The 18,537-nt window shown below is 47.2% G+C and overlaps 1 protein-coding gene across 3 annotated transcripts in view; it reads left to right on the top strand.

Moving 5' to 3' along the window:
- The window catches only part of Piezo2 (piezo-type mechanosensitive ion channel component 2), a gene marked incomplete at its 5' end in the record, with an annotated part of 338,525 nt that overhangs the window by 281,702 nt on the left and 38,286 nt on the right, over positions 1-18,537 (top strand). For all 3 annotated transcript variants that reach the window (XM_013514699.1, XM_005372584.2, XM_013514720.1), the window contains 5 exon segments: positions 2,780-2,886; positions 7,189-7,303; positions 11,983-12,042; positions 15,174-15,340; positions 16,491-16,657. In XM_013514699.1, coding sequence (XP_013370153.1) covers positions 2,780-2,886; positions 7,189-7,303; positions 11,983-12,042; positions 15,174-15,340; positions 16,491-16,657 — 616 coding nt within the window.

Raw genomic sequence — 18,537 nt, forward strand, 5'->3', positions numbered from 1 at the left:
GCTCAGTCAGCTGTCTGTGGTGGGTGGGTTAGTCCTGAGGACAATCTGACAAGACAGAGTACTGGGTGCTGTTTCTATCAAGTCACAAGTAAACTGTGCCTACCTTTCTTTTTTAAAGGGCCTCTGCTAGTTTAGAGAGACCCGTCCACTTCAGAACCTTGTCATATTGAATGTTCTGTCCCTTCCGCTGGGGTGAAGTCCCACTGTGATCACTGTGGTTGTCTCTCCTTTCTTGTCCAAGCATTGCATTTTTGAAGGAATTGGATATGGTCTGTGATAATCATCTTACCAGTGGTAATGATCTGAAGAACTTCCTGTGAAGGTTATTGGTGTTAGATTGTTCACATTCATTTTACCCTCATTATATCAATTTCTTGATGACTGGTATTAAACTAAATGTGCCTTGTTACAATACCTTGGGGGGCAATAATGCAGGGATATGTGTGATTCATGGTTTGGAATCCTATTTTGACTGTAATGTTAAATTTTTCTACAAAGCATATTTTCTTTTACAAGCTTGAGAGGAACAAAAGGGAAAGAATGTGCAGTTTATTTTTTAGTCTTCGATGAGTTCCAGAACTTATCTTTAGATCTGGAAGAATTTTATTCAAAGCCCTTCTTCTGTCCTGTTGAGTAATTGGGCTTTCAAAGAGAGATTCCTTAGAGATGCGAGTATAAGCGTGATTAGAATACCCGTGTGTAAATCTGTTGACAACCTACTGAAGCTGCCATGTTACTGATGTCCTCGGTGCGCAGCAGAGACCCGGGTGTGGCCTTGGGGGCCACGTCTCCTCCTTCCAGACCTGTGTGCACACATGGGCTTGCATTATTGCTGTTCAATGATGCCTTCCTCACGAAGTGGACATCTCACGCTGGCTTAGCGCTGCCTGCATCAATACTGAGCCTCCTTCCACTGACAAATGTCTGAAATAACAGGCTTGTGAGGACACTAGCGGTGGGATGGTTCCACACCAAGGAGCTCAGCTATATCATCAGCACCGTGCTGTGTGTGTGCGCATGGGCTGCAGGCAACAAATGTGCCTGGGAGATCTTTTCTCCTTGTTATTAGTAGATGGCACTATTATTTCGCTGTGTTTCAATAACACTTTATAAAGAATAAGAGGTTATTTTTAAACATTCCCTTCTTTTATTAATGTGCCAATTTGCACATAACAATTAGAGTCATTTCTTGTGATCAAATCCATGCTGTAAATGCTTACCGTGAAAAGCCCGTTGGCTCATCCATATGAATAAACATTACAGAAGGTATGATTGAACACAACACTAGCTCTTGTTGAGTTTAGCGCCTATAATGAGGGTCAAATGCTCCATTTACAAAGTCCTGTGTTTTTCCAAATGACCACATGAAGTAGAGTCCCCAGATTCCCTGCCATCTCTTGGCTTCTGTGTGGGCGTTGCCGTCACTGCCCTCTCACTGTCCAGCGTAATGCTGTAACTTTGGTTTGTTCTTGCTTATTCTCACCTTATGTTGTATTGCGTTTATTTCCTCAGCCTGGACCCGGTACTCCGGGCCTGTTTTTTTCTCCAAAGTAAAAATGTCAAAATACAGTGCTTCTCTGTTCAAGGATATAAGGCCCAATTCATTCACTCTGCAACCTCAAGAAAGGGGGCTTCAGTCTCGTGTGAAATCGTGGGCAAAATTACTTGACTTCTGACCATGTTTAGTGATATGCAAACAACTAATTTTAACAAGCCAAGGTTTTCCATTACCTTATGAAGTCTGAGCCCAAAAGACCTCATGAGATGTCACATGATGTCACCCCAAAGATACCTCAGCATCTGCAAACCCAGGGTGGAACTGGGAAATACAAATATGTTTTCCAAGTGATGATGCAGTTTTTATAGCATCAGAAATGTATGTGCTGGGTCTCTTTTCTCTGATAAACCTCAAGTGCTCACCAAGCTGACCAAGATTGAACCCCTTTAAGTTTCTTACCACCTCTGGACATTTCCGTTGCCTCTCTCACTGCAGGCCCGTGCCCCCCTCAGGGAAAGGATCAGGCCAGGCAGAGGTGCCCACGCCCTGTGTGCTTTGTACCTGGACCAGCAGAGTCCTCCCTGCACCCTGTTGAGCTCCAGAAGGGGCAGGCTGCCCAGAAGTCAGCAGCGCTGAGCTGCACAGACCACCTCTGTGGTCCCCTCTGTCATGGCCACATGCAGAAGCAGACAGAGCAGTGTTGTTTTGTTTTGTCTTCAGTGTTACCTACATGTTTCCTCCCCGTAGCAGTGTGTGTGTGACTTTTCCTTTCACTCTTTCAAATGTCCTGCCCTTGTGTGTTGTCTCGTGTCCCACGTGGAGAAGCCAGGTCTGCATAGTATCGAGTGAAGTGGACAGCTGGTGGCACCAGCCTTGGTCCTGAATCATCCCAGTTGGCTCCTCCACTTCACTCTGGCCTTGTCTACACAGGCACCTTCGGCTGACTGTGAAACAGCAGCATTCCATCCTGTGGGCCATGTTGGCCAGGCAGCCGGCCACTGCAGGCTGATCTGACTCAGCCGAGTTGATTTACAACTAAGAAGGGAGAGGTTGCCAGGTCCTGCAGAGACGGGCCTCATACTCTGTGGACCCAGCCACGCCAGCACGACGTAGCACAGGCCCAGAATGGGTTCTCTTCATCTCCTGTTTTCCTCCCTGCTAACATTTCTTGCTATGATCCTTTTACGGTCTGTTTGTATATCTGTAAGGGGAATTTCATGAAGATTCCCCAATTATTTCATCTCCCTTTCAAAAAATAAGTAAATATTTTGTTTTGCTTAGTGGTCAGGAGTGGAGATTATTATTTGTTTGAAACGGATAGTGAAGAAGAGGAAGAGGAGGAGCTGAAGAAGGAGGATGAGGAGCCCCCCAAAAAGTCAGCATTCCAGGTAGGCAGGGGTGGAGAGTTCTGCCTATGCACGAGCTGAGTTTTCCCATTGACGGGCCTGGGATATGGCCCCCTGGTGTGTCTCAACCCTCAGGGTTTCTTGTGAAACCACAGGCTCCTAGGTCCATGGCACCACCACTGCTGCCATCCGGGACTGTGTCCAGGTCAGATCTTCATTCCCTTGCATCAAAACATTTGCTGATGCTCTTTTGAAAAATAAAGCTTCCTTGGGTGAACTTTATTTTTGTTGCAAGTAGGAGATGAAGAAGACTTCTTTGGCATTGCTTTGAGCTGCTTGAATGAACCTAGGGGTCGGTATGTGGAACCACTGACTGAAAATGTAATACTTGCTCTGCTTTGATACAAAAGATGGTTTTAACTATTGCTTCAGGTTTTAGAAATCAGTTTGCGTTGTAGTGCTCAAGACTTGGGAAGGTTTGGAACATAATGATGACCTCTGGCCCAGCTCTGACCTTTTCAGCCTTGCTGCCTTCCTGTTCTAGAACCTGTACCTCCAAGCGGGGCTTGGGAGAGGGGTGTTTAGCTCCTCACAGATGAAGCTTTGCCACTGATGGCACGTGGATGACAGCTTGGTGTCTGCTTCCTTTCCCAGCAACCACACTCGGGGATATTCTGGTTTATCCCATAGTGTGCCCATGATAAGGTCACCATCAGGTTGCTGGCCAAGTCTGCTTCAGCTGGCAGGTTCCAGCCACCAGTGTCTCCCGGCTGACACTGAAGAGTTAAATTCCCATGAAGACACCTTGATCTGCTGCTGTCTCACTTGCTCCTGTGTGTGTCTTGGTGACCACTTCTGTGTGCACGTGTGTAGCTGTCTTGCCAAATACTAATGACTTGATTTTCTTCTCATGAGTTTGATTGTAACCACCACTCCTTGTGCGGCACCTTCTCTCATGCAGTGACTGACATCTTTATTCCTCACAGGTGGAGCACGTCTTCTTCTAGCTTCAATGCTTGGCACATTTAACTGAGTTGATATTAATCGTACAAACTCATGTGACATCGTATATGAAGTGATTGGTGTTTATTTTTTCTACTAATTACTCTTGCTTTGTCCTTCTTTGTAGAGAGCTATTGGGAAGTTTGCGTCAGCCATTTTAGCCTTGCCAAAGTCTGTCATTAAACTTCCCAAAACTATTCTCCAGTATTTAATCAGAGCTGCCAAGGTATTTCATGTTTTCCTGACGTGTAGTGCGTGACTCTGCTCCGTAGAACTTTAGACGAACACGTCCTCACATCTGCATTTTCTCTGTTCTATACGTCCTGCCATGGAGGAGCTAAAAGGGTGAAAAATCTAAAGAAAAGCTTCCAAAACCAGGTTTTAGAAACCAGAGTGCTGTGATTTGATTCATGCTTTTAAGCTGACACCAAAGACCATGGAGCATAGAACGGGAACATGCAGATACGTATGTACTTTCTGTCCTCCTCATAGCTGTGTTTAAGCCACATCTCATTTCAAAAGGGTCACGTCTGGCTGCATGCTCAGTTATGATGAGGAAAACACATGGTTGTTATTCTCAGAAAGCTGGTGAAATTCTGGATGAACTCATGAAAGACTCCTTTGGCTCCATCCCTTCTTGGTTCGCCTTTCGTCTCCCTCTTCCTAAACGGCACCTGGTGTCCCGTCTCTGGGCTCAGTGTGGCTCCCTCAGCTCCTGCTCCGCGGGCTCTGTGCCAGCGCTGTCGGACAAACTCTTGATTGGTTACCGGTTGCTTCAGCTCAAGCACACTCAGCACATCTCAGCTGCCCCGCGTAGTCACCCACATCACTGAACACCACAGACAGCAAACGAAAGCCCTTGTGTCTTGTAGAAACCCTTTCCCTCCAACTTAGCCGGGGGCAGGCACTAAAACTCTGAGTCTTTGTGTCCCTCCAGCCTTCAGCACATGGGAGAGACTAGGGCGTCTCATACTTACTGACGTGCGGGCTCTGAGCTAGCAGCCCACGGACTGAAGTTGCACACGTGCCCAGCTCCACCCCCAGCCTCTGAGTCCAGACCTCCAGCCCCCTTCTGTTTATAAAATTCCACAGAGGGCTGGTAGCTAATAGTCGCTGTGCTGATTCCCAAGAAATCCTTTTCTCTCACGTTGCGACCACAGGACCCAGTTCCTATTTAAAATTTTGAGTGAAAGATTACACTCCCCTGTTTTACTTCTAAACAATTAATTAATCTAACACACACAGCATGAAGAAGGCGGTGGGTCATGCTTGAAATAAAGCACAGATTACAAAGCTGGCCTCACATCAGGGAAAGATCTCCACTTCAGCAGAACTCTCCCTGTTTCAAAAAATACGTGCATTTTTGCATGGTGAGAGTTCAGTGAACATGAATCCCATTTTCCCTAATATACGTGATAAAATCGAAGGTAAATTCATTTGAGTAAAAGTTAAGATAAATTCAGGGACACACACTACTCGTGGGGTTCACTTAGAAACCCCCAAAGTCTTCTACATGTTTCTGAGTATTTTTCCGCTCTGGCAAGTGGCGTTAGTGCCTGAGTCGCCCGGTGGGCCCATCCGCTTGGATGACAGTAAGAGCTACCACAGAACAACAGGGGCGTTCTGGGGGATCTTCCCTGTCTTGAGTCTTCAAACGGTAGTGTTCGCAAACCTCAGTGTTAAGATGATTTACCTACAAATAACAGATGGCCAGCGGACCCAGTTCCTCCCCCTTCTCACTCCCTCTGCCATTTGCATAATCTAAACTCCGCAGCCAGCGAGGGGCAGAAGGGGTCCTCACTGACGGACCAGCGTCTGTCCACCCGTCCCAGTGTCAGCGGCTCTGCCTGTCTGCAGGGTTCTGCGCTTCTGAACAGCTTCCCACTCCCTGCCTCCCCCTCACAGTTTGCTTTTTCTTCAAAGCAGAAGAATTCCTCCAATTCTACACTTGTGACGTTCATAAGTCCTAATGGCCTTCTCATTTTTTATTTTGAGGATACTTTCATTATCTGAAACATCATAATAACAATTTTTTGAAGGAAATGTTGTCATATATTCCTCTTAAAACCTGAAATTTGTCACATTTAGTAGTGCAAATTCTTAAAGCCACCACACCGTGCTGAAGAAAGTTTGCTTTGTAAGGTACTAAACCTTAGAGATGGTAAAATTCCCAATTAATGTGCTGCAAACATCTGCCTGGACCTCCCTCAGATCCAGTCCACTTTCTCAGTTTGTTAAATGTTTTGACATATTTGACATGTATTGCCTAGTGGATCTATTATCCAGAACTAGCACAGATTTTGCGTTTGTCTTCACTGTCCCAACAATTCAGATTCCTTCCAGTGAGGAAAAACAGTGTTTTTGGTGTCCTCTGGTCCTCACATTCACATCTGGAAAAGCTGACCCCTCTGTTTCCCACTGGTGCCATAGGTCAATGGTTTGTTCATGCTGTGTTCTACAAAGATTTCAGAAATCTGAAAACAACGTAGGATAAAATGAAAATATCTGGGGTCACAGGAGTTCCCAGAAAGCATTCGTTTAACTTTACCTTTATAGTGGAAAGCCAGCTTCCCTGAGACCCAGGTGTGCGGGGTGCATGGGGGCATGCCTGCCTGGCTTTGGGGTTCTCCTCTTCTGCATGACTCCAGAGACTCACGGGCGGGCTGATCGGGACTGCTGTCTGCTGCTGGTTATTGGTTACAACATGTTAATGCAACTATTTTCAGCTCTTGAACTCAAATGAAGAAAGGCAACCAAACACCACAGTTTTCCTCCCACACCATCCTGGAGTAACCACTCACCCTTGACACGGCACTGTTTTTCCTCTCAAAACACTAATCACTTGTAAAGGCCTTTCTCAAGTTGCTGGTAATAGCTGTTACTCACAAAGAAGAGTGTCACACGTGCAGAACTACTTCCCAAAGTGAACGTTAAAGCTCTTGTCTTCTTTTGGGCTCAGTCTGTGGTGGGAGAAACCACTCCGACCACCTTAATGAGGCTTCCATCTGTTTCTGGTGGGTGTGGAACAAAAGAATCAGCCACCAAGTATGGCAGAGGTGGTGGGATGCAGGAATTCAGGGTGGGAGGGGCTGTGTATCTCCAAAGTTCCTGCCAGATTGTATGTGGTACCTGATGATAGCAGGTTCTCACAGCATCTGTTTTCATGTTAAACCTTAGGATAATGAAAACAGCATGGGTCAGCCCAACATCTGGAGGCGAGGAAGGGCGGGAGGTGTTGAGAGAAAAAAAAAATTCCTAAATTTAGATAGCTCTGATTGGTCCCCCTCCTTTTCATTGCAAATTATTAAAAAGCCAGAAAGTAATTGAACTTTCTCCCTTCAGTTTGTGTATCAAGCCTGGATTACCGATCCCAAGACAGCACTCAGACAGCGGCGCAAGGAGAAGAAAAAGTCTGCAAGAGAAGAGCAGAAACGCAGGAGGAGAGGGTCGGGGGAAGGTGAGTGTCCGCTCTTCCAGCTGGGGACCCCGCAGGATGGGTGGACGGAGGTTTCCAGGGATGAGGTTTTAGATTCCACAGAATGCCCAAGAGTTCTGTTTGTCCCTCATTGCCCACAGCTGGCACTTGGGATATATTAATGCAGAAATTTAAGTTAAAATAAATATTATAAAGTGGCATGAAAAGAGAGGAACAACATTAACCCAAAGAAAATAGAAGAGAAAAGAAGTAATTTTTAGGTAATATTAAGTAATGAGAAAGGAATATAAGAAAAAGCCTTTGATCATTAAGCTAAAAGCCAGTCTTGGGGAAAAAAATCAATGAGAAAGATGAACCTTTGGCAGTTAGATCCAGAAAAAAAGAAAGTGCACTCAAGATTCAGGAATGGCAAGCAGCATCGCCCAGGGCTGGGCCAATTTTCCCCTCTGGGCTCTCGCTGGGAGCACAAAGCAGGAGGAGGCCGCAGGCGCAGTGGGGAGTGCAGTAGGTGTGGCTTCCTGGAAAGAACAAAACAAAGCTCTCGTGCTGAGGGGATTTGGGGAGGACGCTCAGGAAACCTAATCTGGGGGCGTACGATCGGGTTTTTTTGGATGTGCAAAAGGGGCAGTTGTTGGTGGGTGTCATCTGCTGCTGCCGTTTTCAAACATGGTATGTGTGCAAAAATGAGCTCACACACTTGGTGCTGTTCTTGTCCTCAGCAGTTTACTAGTCCTTTGCCCCCTGGCTCCAGTTTCGTGAGGCTTATCTCAGTTTACCCAGGCCGTGGCCTTTAGTTGACTCAGGCCCTTTCCCTGATCTGCCTACTGTCCCGTCTCCTGGTCTCAGACCAACACCAAATTGAACACTCTGCCAGTGGTGGGCTCCAAACACATTGCCAAGGGAAGAGGTATTCCGGAGGACAGCGGTGATCACCAAAAGCAGAGTGGAAGTGCACATGGTATATTTTCATTCTATGTTATACTAAGTGTAGTATTCTGAGTATGGTAAGAATTCCTAAAAGTCAAGAGAAAAGTTCAACCCAGTAAATGAAAGGATATGAAAAATAATTCACAGACCAGAAAACGGAAATGTTCAGTCTCACTAGGAATCCAAGAAGCACAAACTAAATATTTTGATATTCTAGTTTTTAAAGTTTTACCTGTTTGGTTGGCAAGATCTTAAACATTTCCTGATTGCTGCTTGAGAGCTGTTGAAAAGCAGGGTGTTTGCACGCACCACGAGAGGTGTGTAAAGCAGGGGACTGTGTGTCCACACCTGCTCACATGTATGTGTCGCGTGGCAGTCCAGCCCACTCCTAGGTATGCAGCTCAACCAAAGCAATCCTCATCCTCGTACACACCCACATGTCTAAGAATACCCATCAGACATCATTTGTTAATAACAAAACTTTGGAAGCATCCTAGATGTCCGTATAAAGGAGGTAATGAATGAATTATGTTACCAGCGTATTATGGAATGCTATTCAGTAGCTTAAAAATGGTATGGATGACTCTGAGTTGGTGTGGAGAACAATTCCCAGCAGATTATTAAGTGAAAAACACTATTTAAAATGGCTGCAGAGGATGAAGTCATTAATGAAACAAAGGAGACCAGGTTCCCTTGAGATACTTTGCATGTTTAATGGGTGAATATGAGAGTGATTAAATGCAAAAGAAAGATCTGGAAGAATACTTAGCTTATTAACCACAGTAGTTACTTGTTGGGAGGATGGAAATTAAGTGGTCTGATTAAAGGAAACTTGAGTCCCATCTGCCATAGTTTTTGATTTTTTACGAAGAAAACACACCATAGATTCCTTGTGAAATTCAAAAGACAGTCAAAAAATAAAAGGAAAATTTACATTTCTAATGTAATTTTAATGGAAAAATCTCTCTTCTTTTTTACCTCCCTTCCCCCTGATATCTCTTGGTGACTTTAATTAGATTTTCATTTGTGTAAAGAAACAAAATCTGTTCATACTCCATGGTTTGAAGCCTTGGAGAAGGGAAGCAGACAGAAGCTCTGACTCACCTGGGGCCTCAGCACCCGGCCTTGAAGGGAACAGGCTAACCGTGCACCATCACTCTTTTCTGTTTATTTCACCCTTTTCTGTATGCATGTAGTTTATTTGTTTGCTTTTCAAAAATGAATTCATGCTTACAAATTACTCTTGTACTTTCATTAACAATATATCATGAACATTTCTCCAATTAAAAATGTATGAAACTATATCATTTTTAATAGCTGCAAAAGATTCCACAATACAGATATGCATAATTTATTCATTCATTTCATCCTTAATGGACAGAAAGCCTGCTTCCGGATTTTTGCCACAGTAAGCAATGCTATGAGACGCTCTGGCCAAACTTTCCTAGGTAGTCAGACGTGTGTCTGTTTTGTGTACTTAAAAGTATAGCAAAGTTCAGGAAGAACACATGCTCTCCGAAGACTGGATTCTCTAAAGTGGATTTACTGGATTAAAGGACGTGACTCTTAATTTTAATATCTACTTTCCTAAAGCTTTTAGTAATTTACACTACTTCAAGTCTGATACAAGAGGCTTCCTTGTCCCGCACCTAGTACATCACTGCTCTTTTTGTCACGTGTCCGTCTGAGGGATGACAGGTGCCCTTTGTTCTCATTTGAACGCCACTGAATTCTGCACTAGTGAGACTAAACATTTGATTTCACATTTTCTAGCTAACTTGTCTTTCCAGTTCTAAGATTTAAGCACTTTTACCTTTTGTTCATATTGTCCTATTATTTGTTCTTTTCTTTTTAATTGAGGTCCTTTACATGTTAGGCATATTATTGTTTATATTTGGATTTAGTTTAAGGTATGTTATCTAAATGAATTTTTAATTTTTTATGTCAGATGCGTATTTCTCATGTAGTTTCATAATCATCATCTGGCTTACAAAGCCTCTCCCCCAAATATTAAGCAAATGTTTTTTTCTGTATGTCCTGCTAATTGTATTGACATCTTGAATTTTTTATTGTACGAATTCAGATGTAATTTGCAGACTGCTAAATGGATAGGTGACTACACTATTCCTACTTATTAGATGATGCTCTCTAATTGATCAGATTTGACTGCCTCTTCCTCCAGGATTAGCTTCTTCGCCTGGGGTCTGATTCCTGACTCTTTTGATCCGCTCCCTAGTCCTGAGCTCTGGGCCAGCACCACGTACTCCTGAGCCCCATGGCCATGCAGTAAGCTGTGACATTTAGGAAGGCAGGCACCCTTTTTTAAAAATTGCGTTTGTTCTTAGGTATTTGTTCTCTCGAAATCTTTGATCAGTTCCAGGCATGTGTCTTTGAGTCACCTTGAAGCTGGCTCTATGTCATGCAGAGGTACCACCAATTACCTGCGAATCACAGGCACGTAGTGTGACGATGTTCGCACTGACACGAACTTGGGCGCCTTCCTTTAGTAAATGCTCACTCAGTGCCATCTCTGTGGAAGGTGCCACTTCTTCTAGCTCTCCTCTGAGCCTCGCAGTCTGTCCCTGGGTGGCAGGAGCCGTGGTCAGTGCCTCGGGCACAGTCACCACAGCATCCTTCCCACAGCACTTCCCATGCAGATGCAGGAACCTCAGCCCAAAGAGGGAAGAGGCTGCCTGAGGTCACAAAGCCAGGCAGGGAGTCAGTGTTCTCCACTTCCTGGCAGGCTGCAAAGCCCCATACCCTCACTAGCCCAGAAGACAAATATACGGGAAAAATCCTCCTGACATGCAAACTGCAAAGTTTACTAAGAAAGTATGTAGTAAAATAGTGTGCTACCAGAGAAAGGAGGGATTTCTTATACACAGGAGTCTCAGAGGAGAAACTACCTCAAAATGGTAGTTTCTGCGTAGACGGATGTTCCGGAAATGCAAACACAGCCATGCACAAACACTAAAGAGCAGGTCAGCTTAGCGGGTAAAGACAGCATGCGAAACGGTGGTAGAAAAGATTTACCTGAAACTAAGCTTGCAAAGAGAAGCTGCAGTGAGATGGTGACCGGAGCGGTCTTCACTAGGGTTACCAGATAAAACACAAGAAGCCCGGTAAGTTTGAGTTTTCTAAAACATGGGTAATATTTACCTTACGTACAACCTGAACATAATTTGTGGCACATAAACACATTCCTTTTTTATCTGAAATTGAAGAACCCAATGGAATCCTCTGATGTCATCTTAAGACGTGGCAAACTGAAATTTGTCACATCATCCCAATGGATTCAAAATTAAAATTTCATAGCGTGTCTCAGGAGGTGGCACTTTTTCTGTGAAGGAGTGAACAAGGAAGTGTTTTAAGCTCTGCCATGGTGGAGCACAAGCACTTCTAGGCGAGCCAGAAGGAACAGGCGTGGCTGTGTTCCATTAAAATTCAACCTTAACACACATTTTCCATGCACAAACTATTCTTTATATTTCTTCAACTATTAAACAGATGAAAGCCGTGCAGGACTCAGAGCATCCAACAGCAACCAGCCTGCTGGATTTGGCTATGGGTTGCAGTCAGCTACTTGTAGACATAATCTTTATTCTGGAATGCACAGAAATGATCACTGAATCATTACCATTTTCCCTCTGGAGCATTTGCAATACGCAGAATGTCCTAGACTAGATTTTAATTCCTTCCCATCCAGAAGAGTTGTATTGGCATTTCATTACCCTACACCAACATAACTCATCTTTATCAAACACACCTGGCAGGTCCAGTGGAATGGGAAGACCGGGAGGAGGAACCAGTCAAAAAGAAGTCCGACGGGCCAGGTAACCGTAGACACGCGCGGTGTGGGAAACCTAAGTGACCCTCGGCCAGCTGGTGCAGAATGGGAGGTGGGCTGGGCAGTGATGACCCCAACACTGTCTCTGGGCTGGGACTAATACTCTGGGTCACCTGAAATCTCATGCACACTGAAATTGCAAAGCGGCTCCCGGCGCGCCACTGGCTTTACACAGCTGATGAAATGTAGGCTTCGAGTGTGTCTTCAAAGTCCCATGAGCAGTAACCTCAGGAGGGGAGCTTCAGGGACAAATTCTAATGTTCCCAAGAAGCTGTCAGGGTGGAGGCACAAATAGTACAAGTAATTTGGCAATTAATTTTTCATTTTTCTCTTTTGTATAATCTTTTAAAATTTTCTTCCAAGTGGCATATAATTACTGTACATACTTGTGGGTACAGTGTGACGTCTCCATGCATGCATACAATGTGATGGGGAAATTTCTATACCAGACACCTCCACCAGTGTCATTTCTTTGTCTTGAGAACACTCAAATTCCCCTTCTGAAGCACGCAGTCAGCCATTGCTGAAAGAATGCAAAGAGAAAGGACTGAGGAGAGGAGAGCAGAGGTGGGGCCTGGAAAGTGCTCCAGAGCCTGAGACCAGCCTCCCAGGGAGGAGGCCAAGCCCAGGGGGACCATGAGGAGAAACAGCCACCATGCTCGGGTCTCCTGAGCCGGACGGGCACAGCCCCGGGCTCTAGCTGCGGGAAGTACCAGTGCCAGCAGGGCTTTCAGACTGACTTCCAGGAAGGTTTCTTCAAGCAGCATGGAAACAAAGACAGAGGCAAACCCCACACTGAGGCCTGTCCACATCACAAGCCACAAGCCACTGCCAGGAGCCCCGGGCTTGACGCGACACTGCGTCCCAGAGCACAGCTGCTGCCCAGGGCGGGACTGGGCAGCTGTTGTGCTGTCTCCGCCCTCCGCCCTCAGCTGTGATGCTGCCCTCCTTCTGGACCCGCGGGTCCTGTGCCCGCTGCAAAGCCCTGTCCACTTGCCATGATCCACACTGTACATAGCACATCTCATTGCTGGGTGCTCTCCCACCAGCTGTAGCCACAATGACTCGTTTAATACTCCCAGCTGTCCTCCCCATTTAACAGAAAAGGAAACTGAGGCAGGGAGAGATTTACTGACTTCTCCAGCTGTATACTTCACAAAGTGATGGTTTGGGATTTAAATCCAAGGCGTCTGAATCCCTGGCCTGTGTTCTTTGTCACTGTGCCCCACTGCCCCTGTGGTTAAATACAGTAAAAATTAAAATCCCAATGCCCTGTGAGTTTGGCATCCCCGGGGTATTCAAGTACATGCAGGTTGGGTCTGAAAGGCAGCAATTTTAGCTTCAGTGTCAGATTCACCATGAGAAAACTGAGAAATAATAAGGTTCGTCTTCACTACCTTTACGGAAATAGGCATGAATCAGAGGAAAAAGTCATCAAAAACAAGGCGCTGCGGCTGGCGTGTATTCAAGGTGTAACCCGAGCCCTGTGGGCAGAGGTCCCTGCCTTATCTACCCCAAGCAGCCTTTACGAGTCCACAGTGGCTGTGGATTAGGGCCAGGAGTCCCGGTGTGCAAGTCTGCCCCAGGGCTGTTCCAGGAGTCTCTGGAGCTGGCCTTGGGCTCCCCTACCCCATTCCTGTCGTTCCCTGCCTGCCCCAACACCCTCTTCCCTCCTTCTCACCTGTGCGTCTCTGGGGGCCCCCAGCTGCCACCTTCCAGGCAGGGGCTGTGTCCTGGGGACCCACAGAAGACGCAGTTCTGGCTCGGGCAGGTACTGGCCCCCTCTCCGGCCAACTCACCCTCACCTTATAGACTGGACGGTTGCACCTGGCCCAGCAGAACCATGCGGAGGCTGTGACGTTCACAGCTAATCATCCACCCTGCTTTTCCCGCGGGAGAGAGCAAGGCTGAGCTTGAGGAGGCTCTGCCGGCCCGGCCCATATGCCCAGCGCAGATTCTGTTTCCTATAGTAGTAAGGGTTCAGCAGTTCTCCCTCCACACCAGTGAGGGTTCAGCCTGTGTCATTTAACATGTGGTCTGCATTCACCCAGCGTGTTACAAATGGCAGGGTCTCAATGTTTACAGCTGTGTGATATTCATAAAACGGAGGTCACAGCCACGTGGGCTCCTCAGGCCCTTCTCAGCAAGCCAGGGGCCCACACTGAAACCTCAGGGCGCCCTGGAGAGACACAGGCTGCGCTGACGACGCTGTGCACGCGATGGGGTCCTGGGTTGAGCTGCAGTGTGACAGCTGTCGGGGCCTCCAGCCTCAGCCAGGCCACAAGGAAGGGATCTCAGCCCGGGGGCAGTGGGGGTGACACAGCTCAGTCCAGTAAGTACGATGGAAGCAGCTTGGTGGCACAGGCAGCCAGATGCTTCCTCGGTGTGTTGAGCTCTTTAAAAAATAACTGTAAGGTGTTTGAAAACACAAGGGTAGCAAGAAGCACCAAAGTCTGAATCAATGAGCAAAAAAAAAATATTTTCCCACAGGAGTTCTTAAGAGTCGAAAAAAATGATAAATTATAGGACCCAGGAGCTAGACAGACCATTTCTGCCCTTGTGGCAAGAACAGGCACCGCCTATGGTGTTGGGCGCAGCCTCTGCTTTTCGTAAACCCACCATGGCCAGCCCTGCACACTGTGGGCTGCGTGGCGCACGGGTTCAGCCGAGGCAGGGCCAGTGGTGTGCAGGCAGAACACTGTGGGCCGAACCTGCACAGACTTCCCTGTCGTTGTGCCCAGTGACCGCTGTGACCACTCTGCACACGCGCTGACCTCGTAGGAGGTAGGCTGGGTCCCCTGGACGTGACTGACGGTATGGCGGTGTTAGGTGCACAGGAAACCTAGGCCATTTCGAGTGAGGGCCCTGAGCATCCGAGCGCTCTGGTGTGTGGGACCCAATCTCCCAAGGGTGTGAGACGCTGTCTTTGGACCCCTTGGGTCAAACGTTACAAAGTTGGTATTGGTTTCGTTTTAGTTCTGCCACCGCCGTGGGTAGCTTCCTGTCCCGCAGTCCCCGGCCAGATCACGGCTTTGGTGAAACCTCGCCACGGGTCCAGATGGCCGCATCGGGACGGTGTCCCCTCCTCTGAGATGGCGCTGTGTCCTTTCCTCCTAGACAACATCATCAAGCGGATCTTTAACATCGTGAAGTTCACCTGGGTGCTGTTCCTGGCCACCGTGGACAGCTTCACCACGTGGCTCAACTCCATCTCCCGGGAGCATATCGACATCTCCACGGTGCTGCGGATCGAGAGGTGCATGCTGACCCGTGAGATCAAGAAGGTAGCCCCGCAGCGCGGTGGTTCTCGCCGCCTCATGCTAGAAAGGGGGGTACACGCCTGTGATCCACACTCTGGGAGGCTGAGGCAGGAGAATCTCAAGTTCAAGCCTAACCAGGGAAAATTACCAACTTAGTGAAACTCTGTCTCAAAATAAAGGGAGAGATGGCTCAGTGGGAAGACCCTGGGTTCCATCCTCAGTACTGCAACAAAAGGAATTTAAAAACTAATGTACAGGTTTTATGTCCCTCATCCCAGAGGCTTGGGTCCAAAAATGCTTCATATCTGAACATATTTTTGATTTTAGAATATTCATGTACACAGTGAGGTGCCCTGGGAAGGGACCTGAGTCTAAGAAGTCACACACTTTGTACACAGAGCCTGAGCAGATTCCGTACAATAGATTCAGTGTGTCCACACTCTGCCTGGGGCTGCTCAGGAGGTCAGATACCGAAGTCTCCACCATCCTGTCCTGTCGGCACGCAAGGGGTTTCTAATTGCGGAGCAGTTTGGGTTTTTAAATCAGCAATGCCCCACCTGGATCTAAAACTCCTAGTAAAATAAGACAGTTCTTTCTTTTTCAGGCAGTTGTTGCATAAGCCCTTGTCTTTTCTGGATATTTATGTCTTCTCCAGCCTCAGAATGCAGTAATCAAACACTAACCACACATTTGTACGCATGTGCGTGCACACACACACACACACACACACACACACACACACAACACACACACATGCAGGCTTCTGGTAAAACGGCTACTTTATTCCTTCTCTCACCTCCTCTCACCAGAGTTTACAGGTGTACAACTTAGATGTGCTTGTGAAGGGTTGTAGCTTGATCTGAAACTTCTCACAGGGAGTTAAGCTACATGTAGAGCAGCAAAATACACAATAGTCACACATGATTTATAGATTGCGTTTGAAAACCACAGTCCATTTCTGGAATGCTTACTGTGATGTGATGAGATTGCCCGCACGTGAGAACTGGCTTCTTTTTAGAACTGCCTGGTAACGCTGTGTGGCATTAATGGCCGTGTGTTAGCAAATTTCAGTCCCAGCCTGGCCAGCCTGGCATCGTCCTCTTTCTGAGGGGCCGAGGCCCGGGACTAGGCAGGTAGTCCATAAGAACCGAGGCACGCCATCCCTTCTCTGCAGGGCAATGTCCCGACACGTGAGAGCATCCACATGTACTACCAGAACCACATCATGAACCTTTCCCGGGAGTCGGGCCTGGACACCATCGAGGATCGGCCCGGAGCCGGCGCCAGGGCCCCACCAGCCCACAGGATGGACAGCTTAGATTCCCACGACAGCATCTCCAGGTACGTGCCCTCGCCATGTGGGCTGGCTCTTGCCCAAGGTGAATGGGGTGGATGCCGTCGATGAGAAATGAGTGGATGGGGTGAACATTCATCAGGCGCTTGCAGGGGGTCCCACCTGGACGAGCAGATGAAAGCAGAAATCGCTAGTGAGCGATGGCAACCCACATACTTCCCAGCCCAGGACAGATTCCCAAGCTCAAGGCAGATGACAGGGTCCCTGCCCACCCCCAGGCTGACACCTTCCCTGCCTTCCAAGGGGCTGCTCCGAGAGGGCTCCTTTTACGAGGGTCTTCCGCCTCAGTTTCAACCTTCCTGTCCCAAGTCATTGCTTTGAGAGTTTTAGAATGAACATTCTAGAGCTGACGCTGCCAGCTACTTCCCTTGTGATGTGGAGAGAGTGGCCCAGCCAGGCCAGCACAGAGCACAGCCAAGGGCTGCCTCCTCCCTCCTTGAAGATGCTTCCAGGTTCTGGCACTCCTCGTGTCTACTTTCCAGCCACAGAGCTGGTTACAGGGAGGTTAAGACACGTCCTGAAAGCCACATGGCTAAGTGTCTGTGAAAACAGCCCATAGGCAACAGGCGTGTGGCTCCGCTGGGACCCGAGCTCAGGACTCCGGGGGTGCGCTGTGCTGGCCCATCTCCGCCTCCTTGCCTCCAGGCCTCTGGGATCCAGTTCCAGAGAGGCTGCACTGTGGCCAGTTCCTTGCAGCATGGCAGCTGCTGAGAGCTGGCTGAGGAGTTGGAGATGAAGTCTTGGCCTTAGGAGGGAGCCTGCACTGCCCGGGACGATCAGCTGGGTTGCGGAGTCAGGTCTCACAGCCATCTGATCTGTCTAAAACTGCATCACTGGGACATCCTGTGTTTTTATTTTTTCTTTAAACATGCTAAGAACACCTATAATGCCAGACCTAGGGCTCTATGCCAGCATGGACATGTGAGGACAAGGTTGTCCCCTGAGTGTCAAGGCCTGGGACACTCAGAGACAAGATTGTGGCTTCCCTGATGCCAGCTCCTGCATGGAGGTACCACTTAAATCCACACTGGGGACCCCCAGCTGCTCCAGGGTGCCTGCGGCCCTGGGCAGTGCTCCCCTAAACACTCACTGTGTGTCCAGGCCCCAGACGGCACTGAGACTACCAGCTTCATCCACACCCTGAAACAGGCCCCGGAAACCTGAGTGGAACTGCCGTTTTTAAGTTGCTGAATTGTGCTATGGAGGAGCATCTTAGATTTGACTCCATCTTGGTTTTTTTTTTTGGTTTTTTTTTTGGTTTTGTTTTTTTTCCAGGACTGGGAATCGAACTCACGACCTTGCGTTTGCTGGGCAGGCGCTGTGCCACTGAGCTAAATCCCCAGCCCCTTGATTCAGTCTTTTACTACTTAGTAATTATCTACTGATGCAGATCCATATTTATTGGTATGAAAAGATCTTCAAGATATATAAATACTTAAGTTTTACAATATTATACATGCTAAATTAGTTTTATTTTTAAAAACATATATTCATGCATATACAGATGTGGGTGTCATTTTTGTGCAGGTAGAACTGCATAGATATTTTCCTTCTTGTCCTCCCAAAATAAGTATTGGGTTTTTTTTGAAGTCTTTCAGGGAAAATAAGAGATTACATTTTTCGTTTCATTGGGGAATAATCACTGCTTATTTGTAGGTTCTAGATTCACACACCAATATTTCAGCCCCTGTGTATTTTTGTAAGAAGAAAAAACACTTAGGACAGGAGCTTTTCAGAGTTTCAAGGTCAAACCATTGATTTCCTCATCGATGAGGATTTTCTGTTTAAGAGTTTCTATTTCCCATCATTCATTTGATGAGAGCTTGTAGCACCTCACTGTGTCCTCCAGAAAGCAGACTGCAATTTA

This window comes from Chinchilla lanigera, unplaced genomic scaffold (genome assembly GCF_000276665.1).
Source record: "Chinchilla lanigera isolate Chin_1 unplaced genomic scaffold, ChiLan1.0 scaffold00001, whole genome shotgun sequence".
NCBI classification, from domain to species: Eukaryota; Metazoa; Chordata; class Mammalia; order Rodentia; family Chinchillidae; genus Chinchilla; species Chinchilla lanigera.